Source organism: Chroicocephalus ridibundus, chromosome 2 (genome assembly GCF_963924245.1).
Source record: "Chroicocephalus ridibundus chromosome 2, bChrRid1.1, whole genome shotgun sequence".
Lineage (NCBI taxonomy): Eukaryota > Metazoa > Chordata > Aves > Charadriiformes > Laridae > Chroicocephalus > Chroicocephalus ridibundus.
The window spans coordinates 38,526,320-38,547,970 of record NC_086285.1 but is presented as its reverse complement, the minus strand read 5'-3'; the positions used below and the strand labels follow the sequence as shown (position 1 = coordinate 38,547,970).

Genomic DNA, 21,651 nt, shown 5'->3' with positions numbered 1-21,651 from the left:
GGCCAACCAAGCCCAAAAATGTAGAGGGTACTGCAACAGGGAGCATACAGATTTGGGAAGAGGCGGAAGAAACCATGGAGGGCTGCGGGGAGTTTGGGTAGAGGGGGAAACACGAGCATGTGTGAGGGGAAGGCAAACAGGGACAGCACGTGGGGTCTCACGTAGGATGTAACTGGGACCTGGTGTCATGGCAGTGGGTAGTCTAGAGGACTCGCGATAAAGAAGGTTAAGGTGCTCATCTATTCAAAGAATGCCATATTTTAGTCCCCATCCCCCCAGCTGTCCACCAGAAATGCCCCAGAAATTGCTGTCAGGACCAAGCAGTTTCAATCCAAATCAAAGCCTATGCCTGCGTTATCCCCGACAGTAAATAAAGTCTGTAAGAACAGCTGGATGAAACACAGAATTGAAACAGTTGATGGAAACAAAATAATCACAGGCTTCATCCTCACGATGAAGACTATCACACAACATTTAGCCGACCAATTGAGACATGCTGTCACTTCATTTTGATGATGCAATCAGCTCTACACGGTTGATCCATGTACTATGCGGGGACCTGCTGATAAAAGCGATGTTCTGCGAAGGCAGAAATGTCTATCCATATGGAGCTCATTGCAAGAACGAGGCTCTCTTTACACTCCTGGTTGGATTTCTCACTTATCCCCATTATCCGTTATTGAGCATTTGCAGGGATCTAATATTCTGAACCACGGAGCCAATTCCAGTTTTACTGCTCTCCAAAGCATTTCTACCAAGGAGGTTCCAGAGATTTAAGTATAAGCAGCATTTACTCCCTGTTGAAAAGATTTAAAAGTTTTATGTTTCTCAAACTATTTTTGCAAAAAGTTTAAATTAAGATCTGTGTCATCTCTGAAATTCCCTACTTAGCTATTTGATGTATAACAAGTTGTTTCCCAAGATTCAATGGGACCAAAGTGTGTCATATAAATAAAGATTTTATGTTCTTTATTTTATTATCACTTACGATCATCATGCATCTGAAAATTTAAAGTTATCAAGTTACTGACAGATTAAAAGAAATGTTTGTAGAATGTGTTTAAATTATAGGAATTTGTTTCCTAAAATGCCATGACTCAGATAATCTCTCTGCTTTTAAAGTTATCTTAGTCTCAGATGTAAAATATTTCATATATGAAAGAAGCTATTAATTCAGTATTTCAAAGCTGCAGTTTAAAAATTCTCATGGTAAAATATACTCCCATGTAGATGTTATTTATCTAGAGCTGCTGAAGAGGACAGTTTAGGTTAAAAAAAGAACCAAAAAATACCAGAAAACTTTGAATCCAAGGATTAATAATTAACCAGTTGCTAGTAATGGCTTTATTGAATTGGAAAGACAAACTGTCAGCTGCACAGAAATTCACAATATTTTTATAACCCAGGCAGTATGAATTATTGAACCTGAAAATTGGCACTATTTCTCCAGGCAGAAAAGTTTTCTTGGCACTAGCCCAAGCTAATACAATAAGTCACAGAACATCACCGTTTCCAGTCCACTGTTCCAAAGGAACAGGGGAAGAAATAAAAAAATCATAGAAAAAAAGACTGCATCCTTAGAAGAAAAAAAAAAAAGAAGTCTTTCCATGTAGACAGCAAAACAAAGACTCTGAAATGTTCATGTATGAGTACGCTTCTCCCCTCTTCCCTGTTTCCTTTAATACTTTGGCATTATAGGGGTATTGCTATCTCTGTTTAATAATCACATTTCATCTAAGTAGTTTTCTTGAGTTCCATCTCACACATCTAATAAAATACACAGTGTTTCCGAGATGTGCCAATAATGTACACACAAATTACATGTTATATTTTATATTTTTCAAAAGTAATGTTTTATCATATGGTTGACGATTACATTTTAATATTGATGTCAACAGCAGCCCATGAAAATATGCACCTTGACTCTCAACTTTGAAATTTTATGGCTTCTCATCACTTGGTAGTAGACTCTCCTTAGCACCATTTTTGCTTTGTTTGTAATACAGAATATTGTCCTTTTTTTTCTCCGAAAGCTCCCAGTATGGTCAGCTGGGCTAAAATTCCAAAGACCATGCAAAGACGCTCTATCAAAACCTAAGAATGCCTCAGATACTAAGGAATTAGCAAAATGCATGTACAATTATGCAATTAATAGTGCTTCCTACATTAAAGGCGTGGAATGATAAAGGCACCAAAAGGTTTTACAGTTATGAATGAGAACATACGCATGAAGCGGGGCACGAGGAGGACCTGAAAAGAAAGGCACGGGCACTGCAGAAAGCCTCTGAATAGCAGAGCAGTAGGAAGTGATTGACATGCTATATACCTTAAGAAAAATCAGATTTTGGGTGACAGATACTGGGATAAGGAGAGGAGAACCTTGCTAAGCAAATGCTAGAATGAGATTTCTGCTTTTCACTGTTTCTGAAAGGGTGCCGGCTGCCAGCTCACAGAAGGAGGAGAGGAGAGGAGTGCCAGAGCCGCGCGGGGAGTGGGGACCGGGGACAGGCAGCCGGCTGGGACACCCCCTCTCTCCGGCAGCAACAAGCTGTTCAGTCTGTTCAAGCTGCCTGATGGATCTTCACCCTGCGGCTCCACTCTTAGTCAGGCTTAATAAAGCCTCCCTCTGTTTTCCTGCACATCTCCTCTAGCGCTGGGGATCACCACGAGCACTGGGAAAATGATGTGCAAGGGTGCAGGGCTTGCTACGGCAGAGGGCAGCCGCTCAGAGCAGGGCAGATGCGCTCCGCAGGAACATCCTCCTCAGAAAGGGAGAGGTGGGAACACATCAACCCAGCTCAGGTACCTCTGCCGCTTCTGGAATAGACCTCCCTAGCCACTAACAGCAACACATTTCATAGAATCATAGAACGATTTGGGTTGGAAGGGACCTTAAAGATCACCTAGTTCCAACGCCCCTGCCATGGGCAGGGACACCTCCCACCAGACCAGGCTGCTCAAAGCCCCATCCAGCCCGGCCCTGAACACTTCCAGGGATGGGGCATCCACAGCTTCTCCGGGCAACCCATTCCAGTGCCTCACCACCCTCACAGGAAAGAATTTCTTCAGTGTAAGCTTCTCCTTACTCAATCAACATAGAGCCACTCATCTTAAAAATATTAATGTACTATAAATAACGTAATAAATATAATAATGTACATTAATTACAATGCACTATAATATTAAAAATATTAATGTAAATAATTTCTTCAGTATAAGCTTCTCCTTACTCAATCAACATAGAGCCAAGCACATTAAAATCATATTAAAAATATTAATGTACTATAAATAAAAAACCTGAAACCAAGCGAGGACTGCGGCACACGCTCTATACACATCCACACCATGGGTAAACTGAAATCAAGTACAACCAGCCAGGAAGGGATGCTTCTCCAAGAGGGGTATTTCCAGGCTGTTCGGTCTCTGCATCTTACTCATGCAGCTGAACTATTCTCCTGCAAGGTCTAAAAATAAATTCGCTTTCAGATAAAGCTCAATGTTGTAAATTTCAAACACACAGAGAAAGGTTCAGAAAAAAAGCATGGAAAATATTGTATTATCATAAAGAGAGTTCATGTTTGAAGTTCAAAGAAAAAAGTTCGCAGAGCATGTGCTTCTTGCCCAAAACGGGTCAGATCAAGATTAATGGCTGGGTAATGTGACAGCTTTTGAGTACATGTATATGTATGTTGACTCTATGTTTAAACTTAAACAAACTGATCATTTTGGTTTAAAGAAAGAACGTCTGCTCTCTGTTTCATGTTTTCTGAAAGTCTTTTACCTTCTTCTGTTAACGATATTTAAAAATTACTAATCCTGCCCAGTTTTCTTTCCCTTTGAGCAGCAAGAGTGTCAGTGATGTCTTATTAAACAGTTCAATTACTCTTACGTTTTCTGACTCTCTAAAAAGCTTTTTCATTAAAAACAGCAGCACAGCTAAGTGACAGGACTTTACTAAGCTTGTTTAGACCACACCTGTCCACACTTATTAAGGCCCTTCATTAACACTTACTCCTCAGCTGGGTCTATCACAGTCAGCTGTGACAAAGGCATGCAGTTTTAGGAGAGTGCTCCAGATTTTTCCAGGAATAAAGTTGGCCTACTCTGGCCCCCCAAAATACACCTAATTGTACAGGTTGTCTTGCTAAAACATCTCAATCCAAATTCCAAACCACAGCAGCTCAAAACTGAGACCTCACTTCCTTGGGTGCAAAAGCAGCTTGGCTGGCCCTCAAACCCCTGCATCTGAAGGGACAGTTTCTGCTAGCTTAGGCCTGACAAAAACAAACAAAAACCAGCTTTGACTGCCTAGGTTCGGCACTTAGAATTATTCTTCCTGTCAAGAATGATTATCTGCTCCCTATCTACGATGAACAGACACAAGCGCTTACACATTCACGCACAGTTTTTACAGTTTGGACATTTTTAATGGGTTTGTAACTGTAGGTAGCGTTGATACACACGCTAGGAAATTTTGACAGGACTGATAAAACCTTCGAAATCTGATTTTTAAGTCACCCTGGAGGATACATTAAATCTTGCTAAAAGGAAGCGAGCTAAATGGGGAAGAAGCGAAGCGAGTTAAACCTTCCCAGGCGGTACGGTAAACAGAGATACCACACTGGAGGCTGTGAGCAAATACATGCCACACAGCAAAAAAAAGATTTGAGAAAGTGGAAAAGGAAACCAGTGCAGCTGAACAGCAGGGTATGAGAGGTTATCAGAAGCAAGAAAACATCCTTCTGAAAGCTGGAGTCGTGTCCAAATGAAGGAAACAGAAAGACTCATGAGCGGTTGCATGTTAAATGGGAAAATAATAATACTTTAAAAAAAAATAACAAATCCAAAGCAAACTCACATCACAATAAGGCAAGCCAAGGCTGTCTTTTACAGCCTGAGAAACGCCTAGCAGAAGACGTAAAAATTAACAACAACCCCTTTTTCATGTCTGAGTGCAAAGCCTGCCAGTCTGGCCAATAAATGATGAAGGGATAAAAGCAGCACTTACAGCAGAAAATAATCAAGTATTTTGAGATCTGCATATAGAGAACCCAGAGTTTGGAGAAGGCGCCATGTCGGAACATTTCTTTATGGGGGACTGGTTGTATCATCCATTTTAAGCAGAGGTTTCGGTGGAAGAGGCTATAGAACAAACATATGAACAATTTGTCAAGATCAGATGATACTTATGAAAGCTTCTTAAGGAACTCATGGATGAAACAGCAGTATGACTGTCCCTTTTAAAACTGCCTCAGTATCAGAGGACTGGAAAACGGCTAACATCATGACAGTTTTATAAAAGGCCCCAAGGGAAAGCCACGAAATTAGGACTGGAAAAGCACAACAGATGACAATGTGGTTAACCAAAGATACGTAGACTATCCCATACAAGGACTGGCCAAGTACCCTGTGACTCTTCAGGTTGGAAACGAGCTGACTGGGGCACTGTGATAAAGGGCTGTATGGCACTTAAAATTTCACACGTATAAAAAATGAATTTTCAGTTTCTTCCAATAAAAGAGGTAGGGTGCATGAAATGAAATTACACGATGACAAGTTCAAAAGCAAGTGAAAAAGGTATGTTTTTAAGTAACACATTCAAACTTTGTAGTTCTTTGACGCAGGACGTTCCAAGTTTACACAGGTCCATAGAACAACTAACCAAATTCATGAAATGAAACATAAGAATAAAGTACATCTATTAAACTTCAGAATCCAGCTCTTTGTCTCAGGAAGTTCCCAAGCCACAGATTTCTGGATGCCGACAGAATATTCTGCAGAAGTTTACTCAGTGCATTCATCCTGTTCTTACACTCTCTCCTCAGGATTTGCTGGTGGCCACAGGTGGGAAGAAGACACGGGGCTGTAGCTGAGCCTGTGGCCAACACTGCACAGCTCCTCCTAGGCAAAAATGCTCCAGCCACAGGCCCGGGTGCCATCCTTCAGCCAACTGCCCAGCACGGGCAAATAGCTTGCAAAGTGACCGAGAACAGGGAAAACATAACGGCCACAAAGTCATCTTACAGGAGTGTTTGTTCCCCTTCATACTTTTTCAGCTCACCTATCTTCTGCTTCATTTATTCTACTGCTTCCAAAGGCAGGGAAAGCAAGGACCAGCATGAGCGAGGTGTTTTGAGAAAGTGATGCCAAGGGTTGGAGGTAGTCTCCTCATACTTGTACCATTGTAAGGCTGATTTTTACTTTCCTCTTACAAAGGCTGCCCAAAGAAAAAAATCTCTCTGATGAGATAAACCCAACAGTAATACTGCAGATTCAGACAATGAGTAGCATGTCTGTTTTGATTCCCATATGCACTGAGGGGAACTCTACACCACTCTGACAGGTCAACTAGCCCTAGAACCTAACTTCTCAGAGAAAACCTGAAGCCAGACTCTCAGCTGAATTTCCCCAAGGCCTGGTTCCTTAGGAACACAAATTATAAAGACTGGTGTGTTTACTAGGCAGAAGGATGGAGGTTTGGCTGTTTCGGGAGGAGCAATGGGAATGAGATGAAGACAGACTGGCCTAAAATTTGGTTTGGTTTCAAGTAATAACCTCACTACAAAACTCTTTTTTTCTTGGTATTTCAGAAAGCTGATCTGGGCCTGAAGGCAAGTTTCTCATTCTTTCTTAGAGCTCCCTCAAATGAGAGATGGCATCTCCCATTACATGGACTGCAGGCTCCAATAAATCACAGAATACAGTAAACTGAGCTGACTACTGAGTCTTACCCATAAGATCGTATTTCTTTAAGTTTGTCACAACCTGGCAGGTAATCAGAAAGAAAATGCCCTTGCTCTTTCGCTTATGGGAGCCTTAGATATACAAAAAATCCTGAAGTCATTCCTGCTTGACATCACACGATCAGACTCGGTATCTGCAAGCAAGATAAACATATTCATGGTGGGAAAAAAAAATCTGTTAAAATAAAATATGCAAATGCTTTCAGGCTCGCATGTCATTGATACTTTGGAAAGGTTTTGTGCGCCCACGATGTTTCTCCTTTCAAGGGTGGTAGGGGACACGTCCAAATCGCTACCTCAGCAGCTGCTATTCCAAATGGTGCTCAACAGCCCCAGAAATGAACAGCATCAACTTCTTTAAGTGCGTAGCAGTGAATAAATCTGTTCTGAAATGTTTACTAGGGAACAGTCTGATCATCAGGGATGAGGAAAGTCAGTATCAGACTAAGTCACTGTCAGAACATAAACCCAGGATAACACTGATCACATCATTGGTGTTACTTGCAGTTACTCACCTGGTTCAAGCGTAAGTCTACCTAATCCCAAGCCTAAGCGTCGCAAAGCTTTACATTTGGAGGGAGAGAGTACATACGAAAAAGGAGGAAAAAACAAAAAGAAATCTATCTAAATTTTACCGAGACAAAGCATATCCTAAACTGATTTTACAAAGAGAATCAAAAATGTACAAGACATTAGTGACACACTATTATATAAAACAAAAATAAGGCAAACTATACTAAGGGAAAAAAGGAAGTCCTCAATACGTCCCTTACATGGGCCAAAGTTCCCAACGAGGTCCAAGGGGGGACCTCAATTCATTCTCTAATGCATTCTCTAATGAATTGAGAATGTTTCCTGACAAATCTTCTACTTTTACTCCATGTTGATTTTGATTTTAGTCTCTGGTAGTAGCTGTCTGTTTCCAGTCTTCTGACTAACTTCTTTCCAGTTATGAAACAGGTGCTGTGAAGATTAGTTAAGAGCTTACAGAATGATGAAAAAAGTTTTTCTTTAAAAAATCCTGCTATTATTAAGCTCCTGATTACGTATTACAGTATATCCAGGATTTTTGAAGTTAACATACTTCTTACAAACTCTAGACAGTGATGGGGTTTCTTTCTATAAAACACATCCCTGTTAGATGAATTTGTGTACACTTATGTTTTCTAGACACTCTGGATGCTTTCAATCAATACAGGAGTCAGCGTGCAGTTTTCTAAAGCTGCTTAAGAGGTGAAGCTGAAAGCCTTTTCCTGTAAAGTGAAAGTAAATTACACTACTCAATTACACTTACAATCATTTTATATTGAGTTTTTTCTCCTTTAATTTTTGAGAAGTCTGTTTTGATAAGCTTATTACGCATATTGATAAGACGGATCAATTATTTTAAAAAAAAAAAATCAACCTGAACCAGACTCCCCCTCATTTTCACCATTTAGGCTACAGTACTTGCCGATAACTATGAATAATATAAATTTTAAATTACACTCTTCAGCGAATATATTTATTACTGTCGTATCTGAGCAAGAGGAAGCAATTGCAATATCAAGTGATGACACGTACTCATCAAACCGAAAGAGATCAAAGGATCTGAACCAAATACAAGACAGAAAAGGCTTTCATAAGCCAAAGCCCTCTGCAGCAATTCTTTGAAGACAATGTGTCTCCTCCTTCTCAGTTAACAGAATTAAAGAAGAAACAGCTCATGGGGAAGCAGGGGGCAAATTCCCACTATTTTCCTAACCATTCTCGTTCCTGTTATTTTCTTAAACATACACATGCATTTTGATACATGTAATTAATAATAGCACGCCAATTCTTCAACATTTTGACTGTAGTTTACACCCACTCATTCTTCTAGCATTCTTCAAGTTACAAGATTTTTGGGCCCCAAACTGACGTTTATTCTATATTTATGCAGCTACCAACCTCCCTTCCCGTGGCCTTTTCATGCAATCTGTATATAAATGTATGTCGGCATAAGCGAAACAACAGTAATTATAATATCCTGTTCAACAACATTCAGCAAAGTAGACCTCCAGTCCTGACTCTTGCACCTCCTGCGTGCATGAAATGAATGCTCCTAACTCACAACGACCTGTTCTGTTTAGCCAAGTACTACTCTGAAATGAATCATCTTTGTCTTCACATTGTTCTACCCTTTTATACTTTAACCATCATGTGATCGGCTCCCATGCTAAACAACACGAAACTAAATAAAAGAAGAAAAAAGCCTTGAAAATGGCAGGTTTAGGTTTAAGTTTCTGATGTCAAGAATGCATTATGTCTTCTGAGAAAAAGGGAGCAACGAGCTTTCAAGAATATATCACACAGAAAGGAAAAAGAAAGAAAAGAGAAGCTTAGCGGTACTCGACAAATGAGGATAATTAATGCTATATTTCTACACCTTTCAAGTCAGTGATCCACATTACTATAACTTAACAGCGTTCAGGAACAGCTGTTCCAGAAACACTATCCCATAATATTCCCATGTCTAAACATTTTTTTTTTCATTATAGCTCGTTAGCCCTTTTTTTTTTTTGAAATAATTTTCATGTGCAAACAAGGCCATATTACAACCTGGACACATCTGCCAAATTTTGTATTTCTAGAAGAACTCACACAGTCTGTGTTGATTTCTTAAGTTGCCAGTGCTTAAAGATTTACTGTTACATTAATCATTAAAAGCAATACACTTAACTCTTTGGATTTGCACTTAAAATTCATTTTTTCTGGTTTATTTTTAAAATCAATGGTACAAGGCAATTTAATGGGTTTGGGAGGAGAATTTCTTGTTTTTTCTTTCTTGGAGCTTATTGAGTGAACTAATCCATCGCTTCTGAAAGGAAGCAAAACGACTGTTTAGCAAAGCACAAACAGCACTACCCAGCAACGCCACCCAACAGCCTGCCCGGGAAACCTCTCCAGTTTATGTTCAACAACGCTTTTTTAAATTGCAGGAGAAACCACTCAAACTGCAATTCGGAAAGCCACCACAGTGGGCTCTCCAGGTGCTGCATGGATGGAAATGCAGCTCTCGGAGAGTTCCGTAAAAACCCGAAACCTTCTATCCCAGAAATCATACTGTATTGTGTGTGCACCTCAAATGCTAGCACAGCATAGGATGCTTCTTCACTTTGACAGTCAACTGTTGGTTCAGTTGGAGGGAGAAAGGTTATTACCTAATTTTCCATGGCCGGCGACTGCTGCTTTCAGGTACGAAGCTCCCCTGCTTGTGCGCTCAACTCAGAAACACCAGACAAAGCCTGAACCCAACATTCAACGTTTCGTATCAGACCTAAGGCTTTTCTCTCCCACATGCTTAGATGTACTCATCTACTACCAAAATGACCAGAGGTTCTACATTAAAAACCTGTAAAATTCTCCCTCTGTTAAGTAACATGGCCCGATACAGCAACCCGCTTTGTAAAGAGGGTTCAGGATCCTGTGTTCTTCTCTCTACACAACCTAAATAAAAACATCTCTTTTTCTTGTCTACATAATTTCATAAATTCTCATCAATCTGACATCTACTTACCTCTATCCTCCAGTTCATCCGTTTTACTTCTCAATGGCTTACCGATTTAACGCTGTTTTTAGTGTCAAAATGGAAGAGAAGAAAAAAGCATGCCTGTCAATCACTATTTCCATAGCTTTTAATTTGCCTCCCAGCCTCAAGCACCCACTCAGGAGCACTGAAGTTTCATCCTCGACAGACAGTTCTATTTAAGTCATTATTTACTGTTATTCTCTAAAATTAAGCAAAATTTCCAACATGCACCGATATGTTAGACACAAATGAGCATGAGGAAGCTCAGAATTGAAATCTGTCTTTCCATTTTTGTTAAGACATCAAAGGGTTCAATATTCTTTCAGTAAATAAGTTTGTCAACACAAAACAATCTAACTACATGCTTCAGACTGCAAAATAAAACAACTACGGAGCTACCACAGCACGATGCTAAAAGCTGTCCATCATCTTGGTTTGCCTGGCAGGAGATCTGGAGTTATGGAGAGTACGCTCTCTCAAGAAGCGGGTATTTATACAAATTATGTATAATTTAAGGCTTGTACATAATCTTTGGAAATTCATCACCAATGAATTAACATGTTCTATATATATAGGATGTAAATGCACTGAATATTAAATATGTTACGTACCAGTACTTGGAGGAGCGGAGGTTTAGTATGTAGCCTATAATAATTTGCCCCATCGTAACAGCAGATGCTGCTTTAATGGAAACTGCATAAAAATACTCAGATAAGCAACTACCCAGTCCTGTAAGCTGCTGATTTACTACTTCAGTGCAGTGGGAACAGAAGGTACCAAGCAGCTTGAAGGGTCAGGACTTAATACCTTGTGCTCATAACGGGTTTTTCATTTAGAAAACAAGATCTTTTACAAATAATTAATTCAGCTTTATGACACTTCTGTGCACTACAGAAATTTGGCTGCAACATTCAGGTTTTTTGTAAAGCCCTAGACCTTGGAACTTTGAGGAACCTTATACGAAAAACTTATATGAAAAAGCTGTAGCTCTTAAAAGTTCATTAATTGCTAGCCTTAATATTGGAATCGAAAGAATGAAATGTGATCCAGCTGTAGCTGGATCATAAATCCAGTTGGGTCATGTGTTCAGAAGGCAAAGGAGAAGAAGGAAAAAGCTTTTCAATCAAAGGAAGAAAGAGGGTTTGAGACAAATCTACCTACTGTTCTATACAGCACCCTGTTAATAAGATTTTCCTATCAAGGTCTCCTTGCAACATAGGTGTGGGGTTTTGGTTTTGTTTTTAACCTTCAATAGAGAATATCAACATTCCATATTTCAAAACCACCCCAAATTTTTCCTCTCTTTTAGGAGCTCTTGGCTGTAGAAAGCAGGACCTAGAAGTCACGGTGTGCTATCACAGCAGTAACTACTGGCTATACACATAAGAACAGCAATGATGGATCAGATCCGTAGATTGATTATCTCCCACAGTGACTATCAATAGATGCCTAAAAAAGTGTAAAAGGATACAGCAGGCATATAGCGTATATATTTCACCAGTTTCCCCAGCCTACGTACAGCTCAGGGACTTAAGACAGAGGTGATATCATTGTGTTTAACAGCAGCAGATGGATCTTTCTCCTGTAAAAGTTACCTAAACATGAAAACAGCCCATGTCAGCCACTAGCATCCCCAATTTTCCATGCCAAAGAGGTCCACAGTTTACATACGCCTCTGTGCTAGGAAGCACCCAACCCTGAACACCTAACCAGGGTAGGGTATGGTTCACTATTAAGCTACACATGCTCAACCACAACGTAACCCCTCCAAAGTGGGAGATACAAAGGCTGGCACTGTCTGCGGGGCCACAGCACTGTACGACATGCAGAAATAGTACAGGGCTACACACACACAAAGGTAGGGTTCAGCCACACAAAAAAAACATCAAACTACCTTTAACAGCAACTACATAAAACACCTCAGAAAAGCTGAAAATGGAGGATCTGTGTGGGTCTCTCACGATCCTCTCATCCTCTCCTCTTTCCTTTGGAGCACTCTGATCTAGTTTATTGCGGAATTAAGGAAGAAGCAGCCTGGCTTCATGCGGTAGAAAAATATTACAACAAATACCCCATGTCTTTTGATGGCCAACTTACTTAATGCTGAAAGAGATGTCAGACTTCTTTGGCTTTGGACCACAGCAGAGGCCCTCTGGCACCCTGCACATCGCTGGAGCCGAACCACCAGCTTCTCCCAGAACTTCTGCCTGCCCTTGCAGTGGCTGTGCCCACTGTGCCTCCACATGACCTGTGCTTGCCGTTCTTCTCCCTTGCCATAACCCGAAGCCAAACATTCAACTGATCGATTTGTCAAAACAAGATAAATTTTTAGCAACTACGCATCTTCTCAACAAGCTGAAGCTCATTTACGAACTGAGGTCTCCATCTCTTCTAACACTCAGTTTTCTTCTTTGATGCAACAAAAAGCCTAACTCCCCCAAAAGCACCTCATGACATGTTGGGTTTTTCAAAAGCTACAAGCAATGTTTAAACAGCCAACAAGAAGGTGAGAAGGAAGGAGAGGAATGGCTACATGACAAGCTTGTAAGAAGAAATTGAGAAATGTGACTTGACACACAGGTCGCTGCAGGTGACACGTGATTTACTGATGATAGGAAAGAGCCCACCTAGTACTTTCTATGCTGTCAGTAATAATACCATACTGGAGACACCTTGTCTCTGGGGAACTGGGCAGCTTGATAAAGCTATCCTCAGAACAGATGTCTTATTTACTGAACTAATTCTTTTGTGATGACCTTGATCAATAATACCAGAAGCAAGGCGTGCGACACTTGCGCGTTCTTCTGAATTTTAAAAACCCTTTAACCTCTCCTTACCTTACCAAACACATCAGCCTGTGCTTTCAAGTTCTAACGTATTCATCGGCAAACTTCAAAGCACGTTAATGTTACGACAACACTATTGCAACATCAGTTTCCTTCTACCAGGATATGCTCACCCTCCAGCCCTGGGATTTGGATTATTGCTGAGTAAAACAGGGTGATGAAACTATTATTGCTGAATTGTGAGTGATTCATGGTTAGTAATAACCACCTCCAAATATAAAATTCAAATTTACTTGCTCATAATCAAAGGTCAGAAAAAGACAGCAAGAATGGGTCATTATTCATAGCAGTTAAAATTATACATTTACACTAGCTACTGTATATAATTCTTAGGCAAACTGAGACTACACCTGTAAAGAATAGGATATATATAGAATTACAGATTTACAGCTTCTTGTATAAATCCTGCTACATTTCCCTGCAACAAAAGCTTTTTCATGCAATATTAATGCGCCGTTCCTTCACGTGCAGTTCTCCAAATATTTAATCTCCTAAGCATCTCCTCCTTTTGTAGGAGAGAAGAACAAGCGACAACAGACTGGCTCCCCAGCATGGGAACACCTTCTGCCAGCACTCAGTGTTGGAAGCAAAGCAAACCCAGCCGCTGCTGCCCTTTCACCAAAGGTATGCTTTCATTGTATATAAACAAAGCAACTTTAAAGAAATACTCTTTGTCTAAAACACCGGGCTTACGACTTGCCTATCCACTGTAATAGCCAAATTATTATCACTTGAAACACGTAAAACATAATGGGCACAGGGATAGAGGAGGATTGTGTCTAATACTCTGCAATGTAAAATATTCCTGCCTACAATCGCTCGGCGCTTGGCATATCTAAGCCTTCTCAGAACCATCAAACAGAAGGCAAGAACTAGTCAATTGAACTGGTATCCAAAAAGGTCATCATCGTGACAGCATGAAAGACTGTTCGTCTGATCCTCCACATATGTCTCCGAGACAAGCAGAACCATAAGAAGAATAAGACTTTTGCTTTACAGAGTACCAATATAAGCTTAATTGTGAAGCAGACATGCATTGTACCAGTTTCCAGGCTGTTTTATTCTCAGTAATCACAGCCTACACATTCAGTAACTAACTGTTGGACCAATCACTACATCAGAATGGAGTACTTTGGCATTTTTCCCTTTTGAATTTTTATTATTTTTAATAAGAATGGTGAGTTCTATATAATCATCAAATACAAAAGACTTCAGCTTTAATTTGGAGCAAGAACACCCTGGCCAGCAGAAGCCTGGCATGAGGAACAGAAATAAAAAGATCTCTTATTGCCCTTTTAAAAATCAAAAGCAGCACCTTATCAGCATAATGGCAGCATTATTTAAATAGCTTTCATGTGCCATTTTCACAACACTATTTCTATTAAATCATTGAGAATAAACATATATTTTCATTTACTCATATTTTTCCCAATTAGAATCTCTCTGAATCTGTGTACAATAGTAAATTCATTTCTTCTCACTTGCTTGCATCTTAATTAAAATCAGCCTCTGTTGACTTTCATTTTTACAATACATCTGCCTATTTCACATCGTAGCACCTTCGTGACCCCCAGAGAGTCATGAGCCTTTAATATTTTATTTTGACCTTGTTAAGTTACTGGAACCATCAAAGATTTTTCTTCTTCCCTCAGTAAGCGGTTTTCTATCCTTCTCGAAACACAGAGTATGTGTGAAAACACGTTGTTGAGAACTATGCTGCCTTTCAACAACGGATCTCCATTAATTTATTTTAAAAAAGCAATTTGTTGCTTTTCAATTTATTACAAGAATTAGTTTATGAACCATAAACTTCATTATTAATTAAATGAGGATCGCTGCTTAAATGACACTTAAAGGCCTTTTCCCCTGAGTTTCAGGACAGAAAAACAGGTTTTGATTTTCAATTAAAAAAAAAAAATCATCACTAATTGGTGATTTTAAAAGAATTTATAGCGGTTGTCTTCTACGTAGGTATCTGAATTTACAAAAGCAGGGGGGTTGTGGAGGGAAGCTGTACCTTTTCTTAGAGCAGCTGATACAGCTGAAATGTGAAAACACGCCGACGAGACGCACAAGCCCTTCTTCAGGCCTGTAGCGGAAAGCTTGCCTGTGTGTTTAAACTCCATCATTTGGTCCAATAACAGGTATTACTTGAAATGCACGCAGCACACGAAGAAGCATCGGCTCAGACAGGAAGCAGAAAGGCGCACAGCTATCCCTCCAGCCTCCACACCTGCCTTAACACCCGCAAAATTTATCTTTGGAGCACACGGAAGACACAAAATAGCAGGTTTATGTGTTTGCCTTGGGTCTTCACCCAAGCTCTCCCAGTGTTACCGCTCTCACAGCACAGACTCAGACTTGGGCAAAGGTTCTGGCACGGAGAAAGCCTGGTTAAACACTATCGTTTAGCAGGCTTATATTCGCATTTACCTTCAGTGAGGACCCCTACCTGACAGGGTGCCCGAGCTATCTAACTGTTCGAGGGAGGCCACCTGGCAGAAGACTTTTCAAGCAGAGCTCAAAGCCTTGAAGTGACGTCCAGTCACTGCACACTAGCTTTGGATGGCACAACTGCGCGGAGGCCGAGACGTCTGACATTTAGGAATACCGCTGCGTGGAGCCTAGCTGGGAAACATGATGGGTTGTTTTTTTTTTTTGCTCCTCAGACAAGCAGAGCAGGCACAGCCACCAAGGTCTCTTCACTCAAGCTCGTATTTACATTCCAGCGAGCAGAGCCTCAAGTTCGTCAGTCGTGTACAGTCGGTATTTGGCTACTGGGTGGAGGAAACTGGAGGCAGCTGGTGACAAAGTGGGAGACGTAAACTGTTTGCCAGGAAAAAAGCTGACGCGTTTCAACAATAACCACAAAAAAGTTTAAATAAAGAAAGAACCGAACAAGTGAGAGTAAGGGTCAATGGTAAAATGGGGAGCGGCAAGGGAATATGTCTATTTTAAGGAGAAAGCAGCATGAAGTAAAGCATAGAAACATGTGCGGTCCTCTTTAGAGGAGAGAAGAGAAAGAAAAAGGTGCTGCTTGTGGTTGGATCAGCACTTCATCTAGGGAGAACAACAAAATTTAGGGGCTTGCAAGGAATACAGCTAATAGGGCACCCGGGCACGTGCTATAGATTACAGGAAAGTAAAGTGGAATTCCCAGTGGAAGTAATTATAATTTCAGCACTTCATACGCTGTGCAGATTTACCCAAGGTCCAAAGCAGAACGCTTAATTTGAGTGCTTATCATGCCCACCTTCTTCCCTCAGCACAGCATACCCCCTTTCCCCCCCAGCCACCGTCAGACACGGCTGCTGGTGGTCAAAGTGCAGCCTAAGTTCTGACACCGAAGGCAGAGAGCTATATATAAAGAAATACAATACAAATACCCACGACTCTCCTGTAGATTTTGTTACCAGTGAGTGGTAGCTTACTGAAAAAAATCCTTCATAAGCTCCCATCAGAGGGGGCCTGTGACAAGTACCTAATATTATTGAAGCTATAATTAATACCCTCACAGTGGCTGTTGAGACCAGTACACGGACCACAGACACGAGCTCTGAAGGAAGGACAAGTTCCCTAGCTGTGAAAGCAAAGGAGCAACAGATTCCTAAGTACAAATATTTGCTTTACTATTAGTTGACGGCTGAAGTCATAGCTCTCCGTGCCCCATCTGTCCAACCACTACAGCTAACCACCTAATGTCACTGTGCAGGCTCCAGGACAGAACCAAACTCTGGTCTTTAATGTAGACACAAGTTCAAGTGAAGACTATAAATCCTACCTGCACGTTTACAGAAACATAAGTGGGCAGGCAGAATACCTACACCATAAAATTCTTGGGCAGCTTCCTCACATCAAATATACTTGAACTGCTTAACGTTTTTCCTCATTGATACGAATTGGCTGGAATTGAAACAGAAATGTCACATTGCAAATGGTCACTTGCAGCAACACATTCTTAGGCTTCAGCAGCCAGCATTCAGGAGCAGACTTTTCTGCCCCCCGGGTCTAATGTGACTACTTTGTTCCTACAACACATCTGTGTTCACCTGTATTACGAATACATGATTTTAGAAAAGAAGAGTAGAGAGAGACACTGTCTAAGAAAGGAGAACTATCTGTATTTTAAGAAAGGCGGGCAAGAGACAGAAGAAATCATCCCTTTAAAAAAGTAAGTTAAAATTCCCATCTGCCATTCAAACTCTAATTTCTATTATAATCACCCAGTCAATAAACCCTTTTACTCCTTATAAGATGGATTCTAGCTAAGCCTTGCCTTTCCATGCAGGCAATAGCAGCTAACCAAAATCTTCATGGAAACAGAAGGAACCTATAGATGCTCTGCACCACTTTGTGTTCAGATGGGCCAGGATCTGGCTATCAACCACTCTGACTTGTACTCACACATATGCAGGTCAGCTATTACCCCAGAAGTTCTTAAAAAAAAAAAAAAGATTGCCTGTAATTTTACAAATATCGTATCCTAATGCTCAAACCTAACCATATATTTGGATGTTATAGACACTAATTTATGGACAGAAGCAAGGCAGATCTGTCATTACCTCAAACCAACAGCAAACACCAAGAGTGGTCTCAAACTTGAATTATTTATATGGTCTCAAGACGTACAGCTTTATTTCTTCTCAGAATGTTTGTATATGAGTATATTTTAAAAAAAAAGAGAGAAAAGACATGTTTTGTTGGAGCTAAAAATGTATTTGCCAAGACAGGATTATATGAGCAATGCTTTAATTTGGCTTCAGACGTTCCCTATGAGATGGACAAACGCTAAACTGCTCTTAAAGATGGGAAAAAGATCCAGCAACACATTACACAGCTTGATCCAAGCCAAGCATCAAGTCCATGTCAGAGCTGAGTCCTGCAGCATGGTATTCTGCTGTTAACCACAAACTTCACTTCCTTTTTCCATTACTAAAATGTGTAACCTTCCCTCTTCCGTGAAACAGAAGTAATGATACTATTTGGAAGTCTTCATATTGGTAGGTTAAACATACATATAAATTCTACCAAATTAAATTTAAAAGCAAGACTGTTTGGTTAGATTATCTAAACAATATGCTCTAAGACTTGCTGAGTTCTGAGAACTGAAACCACAGACAGCCAAAATACAGCTGCACACAGTCAGATATGGTGCGTCTGCTAATATTGGAAACTTTATCATGCTGCAGCAAATTTAACTTGTGATTAGTATGTGCATAGAAGAAATAAAGACTGAATGCACTGGAACAAAAACAAAAAAACCCTCCAAGGTTGTAAGTTATGAAAGCCAAGGGCACTCAGTTATTTTATGAAGCACTTGACAATATTTATTAGTTGTACTGCTCTGGCATCTAAGAGCCCCAAGCACGGGCCAAGGCTCAGCTGCGCTCATCCTTGCAAAAATCCAAACCAAAAGATAAACTATAAACTGCTGTAGGCTGTAGCTAAGGGCTTTATACGAAGCAGGGTACTGTCAAGTGCCAAACCCCCTGACTTTTAAGTATCTACATCTAAAGCCCAGAGCTGGGTTCCTCATCTAGATGTTAAGTTTGGTGCTGGATTCACCTGCTGAGTGGGAGGCCACCTGGAGTCAGCTGCTATGAGCTGCTTGGACCAAGGATGTGCCTGAACGCCCACTCTTCCCTGCAGGTCAGGCATTTGAACCAAGGCTGCAAGGCAGGCACATCTGTCATTTTGGGAGACAGATCCTGCAGCCTGGATTCAGTAGAGCCAGAGGGGATTCAGAGGCACACACTCTGCATCCCTTCTCAGAAGCTGGAACAGTATGCAAGAAAGACCTTGGGATTCATGGACCAAGGAGTGGGGGGGGGACATGCTTCTGCAGCTTAACGGTGAGAGCACCAAGGAAGAGAGTCACAGGCTTTTAGGGTTGTTTCTGGTTTTATCACATAACTTACATGTAAAAATATACAAATGATCCATAAAATAAAAATCGCATTGCCCAAACAAGTACCTTAACTAACAAGCTATTGAGCTGGGTTGACTCTTGCTTGTTTACATTCTGGTCGTGTAACTCTTGCATCGCAAACATGAAAACAAGGCAGAATTTCTCATGCCTACTTCTTTCAGGTGCTTTCTACGTAAGGCAATCAGGGCTTGCAATGTTCGTATTTTTTATTAAAACAGTTGGAATAAATATTTATTTTTAGGAGCCAGTTCTTTCTTTGCATCTGGCTGTAAGTGTCACACGCTGAAACGGTAACATAGAGTAAGTTGTGTAAGTCACACACACCATCTTTAAAAAAAAAAAAAGAACATAGCTGCTCATTGCCTTTTAAATTTATTTATATTTTTCTGCAGTTGTATTGATAGTCAAAGGAGACCGTCTGCTTTTCACAGCACATATTGCTATGTTTAAGAAGCGCTCTTACAAATTCTCAATTTGGCACCTCAAGCAAAACACTGAGTCACGAGTCCCTGTGAACCCCAAAGTTGTTCATCCTCCTATTTACTCCTTCAGCCCACTGAAACGCCAGGATATTACTCCATGCCGGATTCTCCTCACTTAAACATTAGAAGAACTGCTCGCTGAGCGGAGAGGCGGGCGGCCGTACTATTCTAGCATCACTTTCAATTTCAGGCTGTCTCGACTCAGAAATGCACCGTAACTTTTCCGTCTTCCCGCGGCTCTGCAAGCAGCCAGCCCTCCCGGTCAGCGGGGCAGCAACGCCCCCCAGCACCCCCAAAAAATCCACAGCAAGCGCAAAGCTCCGCACCCCCGCGGCGCAAAACCTGGGGCGGTTTTTCAACCTGGAGCATTTTTTTTTTTTTTAATCCGCATCGGGAATATAATGGTTCCCAGTATTGCAGAAGAACTCAAAACGCCCTGGCTGCCACCAAGGGGCAGATCTGGCTGTCTGCGACCGGCGCGGCAGCCCCGCGCAGCACACCGCGCAGCACACCGCGCAGCACACCGCGCAGCGGCGGGGATGCGGGGCCGGTCCTGCCCCGCGGGGACCGCTGCAGGGGACGCCCGTCAGCAGGGCGAGGTGGTCTCTGAACGCCCTCGGCCACCCAAACCCCGAAGCGGGGAGCTCCCGATAACGCCCCTCCCGGGCCGGGAGGGATGCTGCTCCCCCGCCGAGGGAGCCGGCGCCGGGGTCTCCCCTCGCCCCCGCCCCACACAAAGGCACGGTGGGGAGGCGAGTCGGGCCCCGCCGAGCCCCCACGCCGTCCCCGTTCCCCGCCTCGGCCCCTGGCAGGGGCATCGCCGCCCCCCCGGGGGATAGCCCGCGGGGGGCTCGGGGACCACCGCGGCGGCTGACAGCGGGGCCGGGGGCGGACGGGACGGCGAGTCGCTGTGCAGCCAGGTAGCTCCCTGCTTAAAATGGAGGGGAGGGGAAGAAATGCGGCGCTCGCCGGAGAAACTTACCGGAGGAAACCGACGAGCCGGACAAACTGGAGTTACTGGATGCGGCCATGGTCCCTCCTCCTTGCCCCTTAGCTGCGAGCCCCGCGTCGGCCCCCGCTGCTGTCCGGCCGCCGCTGCCGCCAGCCCATGGCAAAGTGCCGGAGCCGGAGCCGCGCCGAGCCGAGCCGCCGCAGCCCGCGCTCGGCTTCCCCGCGCCACAGGCGAGCGGGGGGCGGCGGAGCCCCGCCGAGGCGCTGCCGGCCGCTCTGCGGGGCTGGGCGAAGCCGCTCGGCGGGTCAGGGAAAAAGGCCCCGCGGCGCTTTCCAGTGCCTCCCTCCGCCTGAGGAGCCGGGCTCACCTTGTGGCGGGGAGAGCCGCCCTGCCAGCGCCTTCCCTCGCCTCCTCCCTTCCCGTCCCTTCCCTTCCCCGCCTCCTCGCGGGCAGCGCTGACAGCCCGCCGGGGAGACCCGCCGCCGCCCGCCCGCCGCAGCTCCCCTCACGCACACAAAGGAAGCGGCGGCGCTGCCGGCCGGGCTGCCGGCCCCGGCTGAGCGGGCAGGGTGGGTCCCGGGCGGGCGAGCCCCGGCGGCGCGGTAGCCCCGCCGAGCGGCGGCCAAGCCCCTTTCCGGCCGCCGCCTGGCACGGGGCTGGCGGCGAGCGCGGTTCCTGCCATGTGCCGGCGCCCGTCCCGCCCGGCAGCGCCTGTTGAGCGCCTCGGCCCGGCGCCCCCCTCGGCGGTGCCGCAGCGCGGGCTCCGCGCTCGGCTCCGCTCCCCCGGGGCGCCGCCGCCGGCGTTCGTCCTCCCCTCCCCCGGAGACCCCCGCTACGGCGGGCTGCGCACCTGGGGCAGGGCTTCGCCCCCCGCCGCCCTTTGTCCGCCTCCGTTCCCGCGGCTTGCCTCCTCTCACCCTCACTTATCTTCCCTTTTCCTTGTATTTATTGTTTTTTCTCCCTCCTGATACCCATTTTCTTAAAAAAAACAGCTGCCAGGTGCGCAGCGGAGGCCGTGGGCGCTGCGGGGCCCCGGCCCCGACACAGTTGGGGCTCCCCGCGCACCCACCCCCCCGAGCGCTCTGGGGGGGACACCCGCAAAGGGGACAGACCAGCCCGGGCCGCTGCCCTCTGTCTTGACGGGGGAGT

The 21,651-nt window shown here is 43.5% G+C and overlaps 1 protein-coding gene across 1 annotated transcript in view; it reads right to left on the bottom strand.

The window, feature by feature from the left end:
• The window catches only part of CHN2 (chimerin 2), a 167,303-nt gene extending 146,086 nt beyond the window's left edge, over positions 1-21,217 (bottom strand). The window contains exon 1 of the mRNA XM_063325096.1: positions 20,533-21,217. Coding sequence (XP_063181166.1) covers positions 20,533-20,581 — 49 coding nt within the window. The 5' untranslated portion in view covers positions 20,582-21,217. The remainder of the gene's footprint in view (positions 1-20,532) is intronic.
• Between the last annotated feature and the right edge of the window lie 434 nt (positions 21,218-21,651).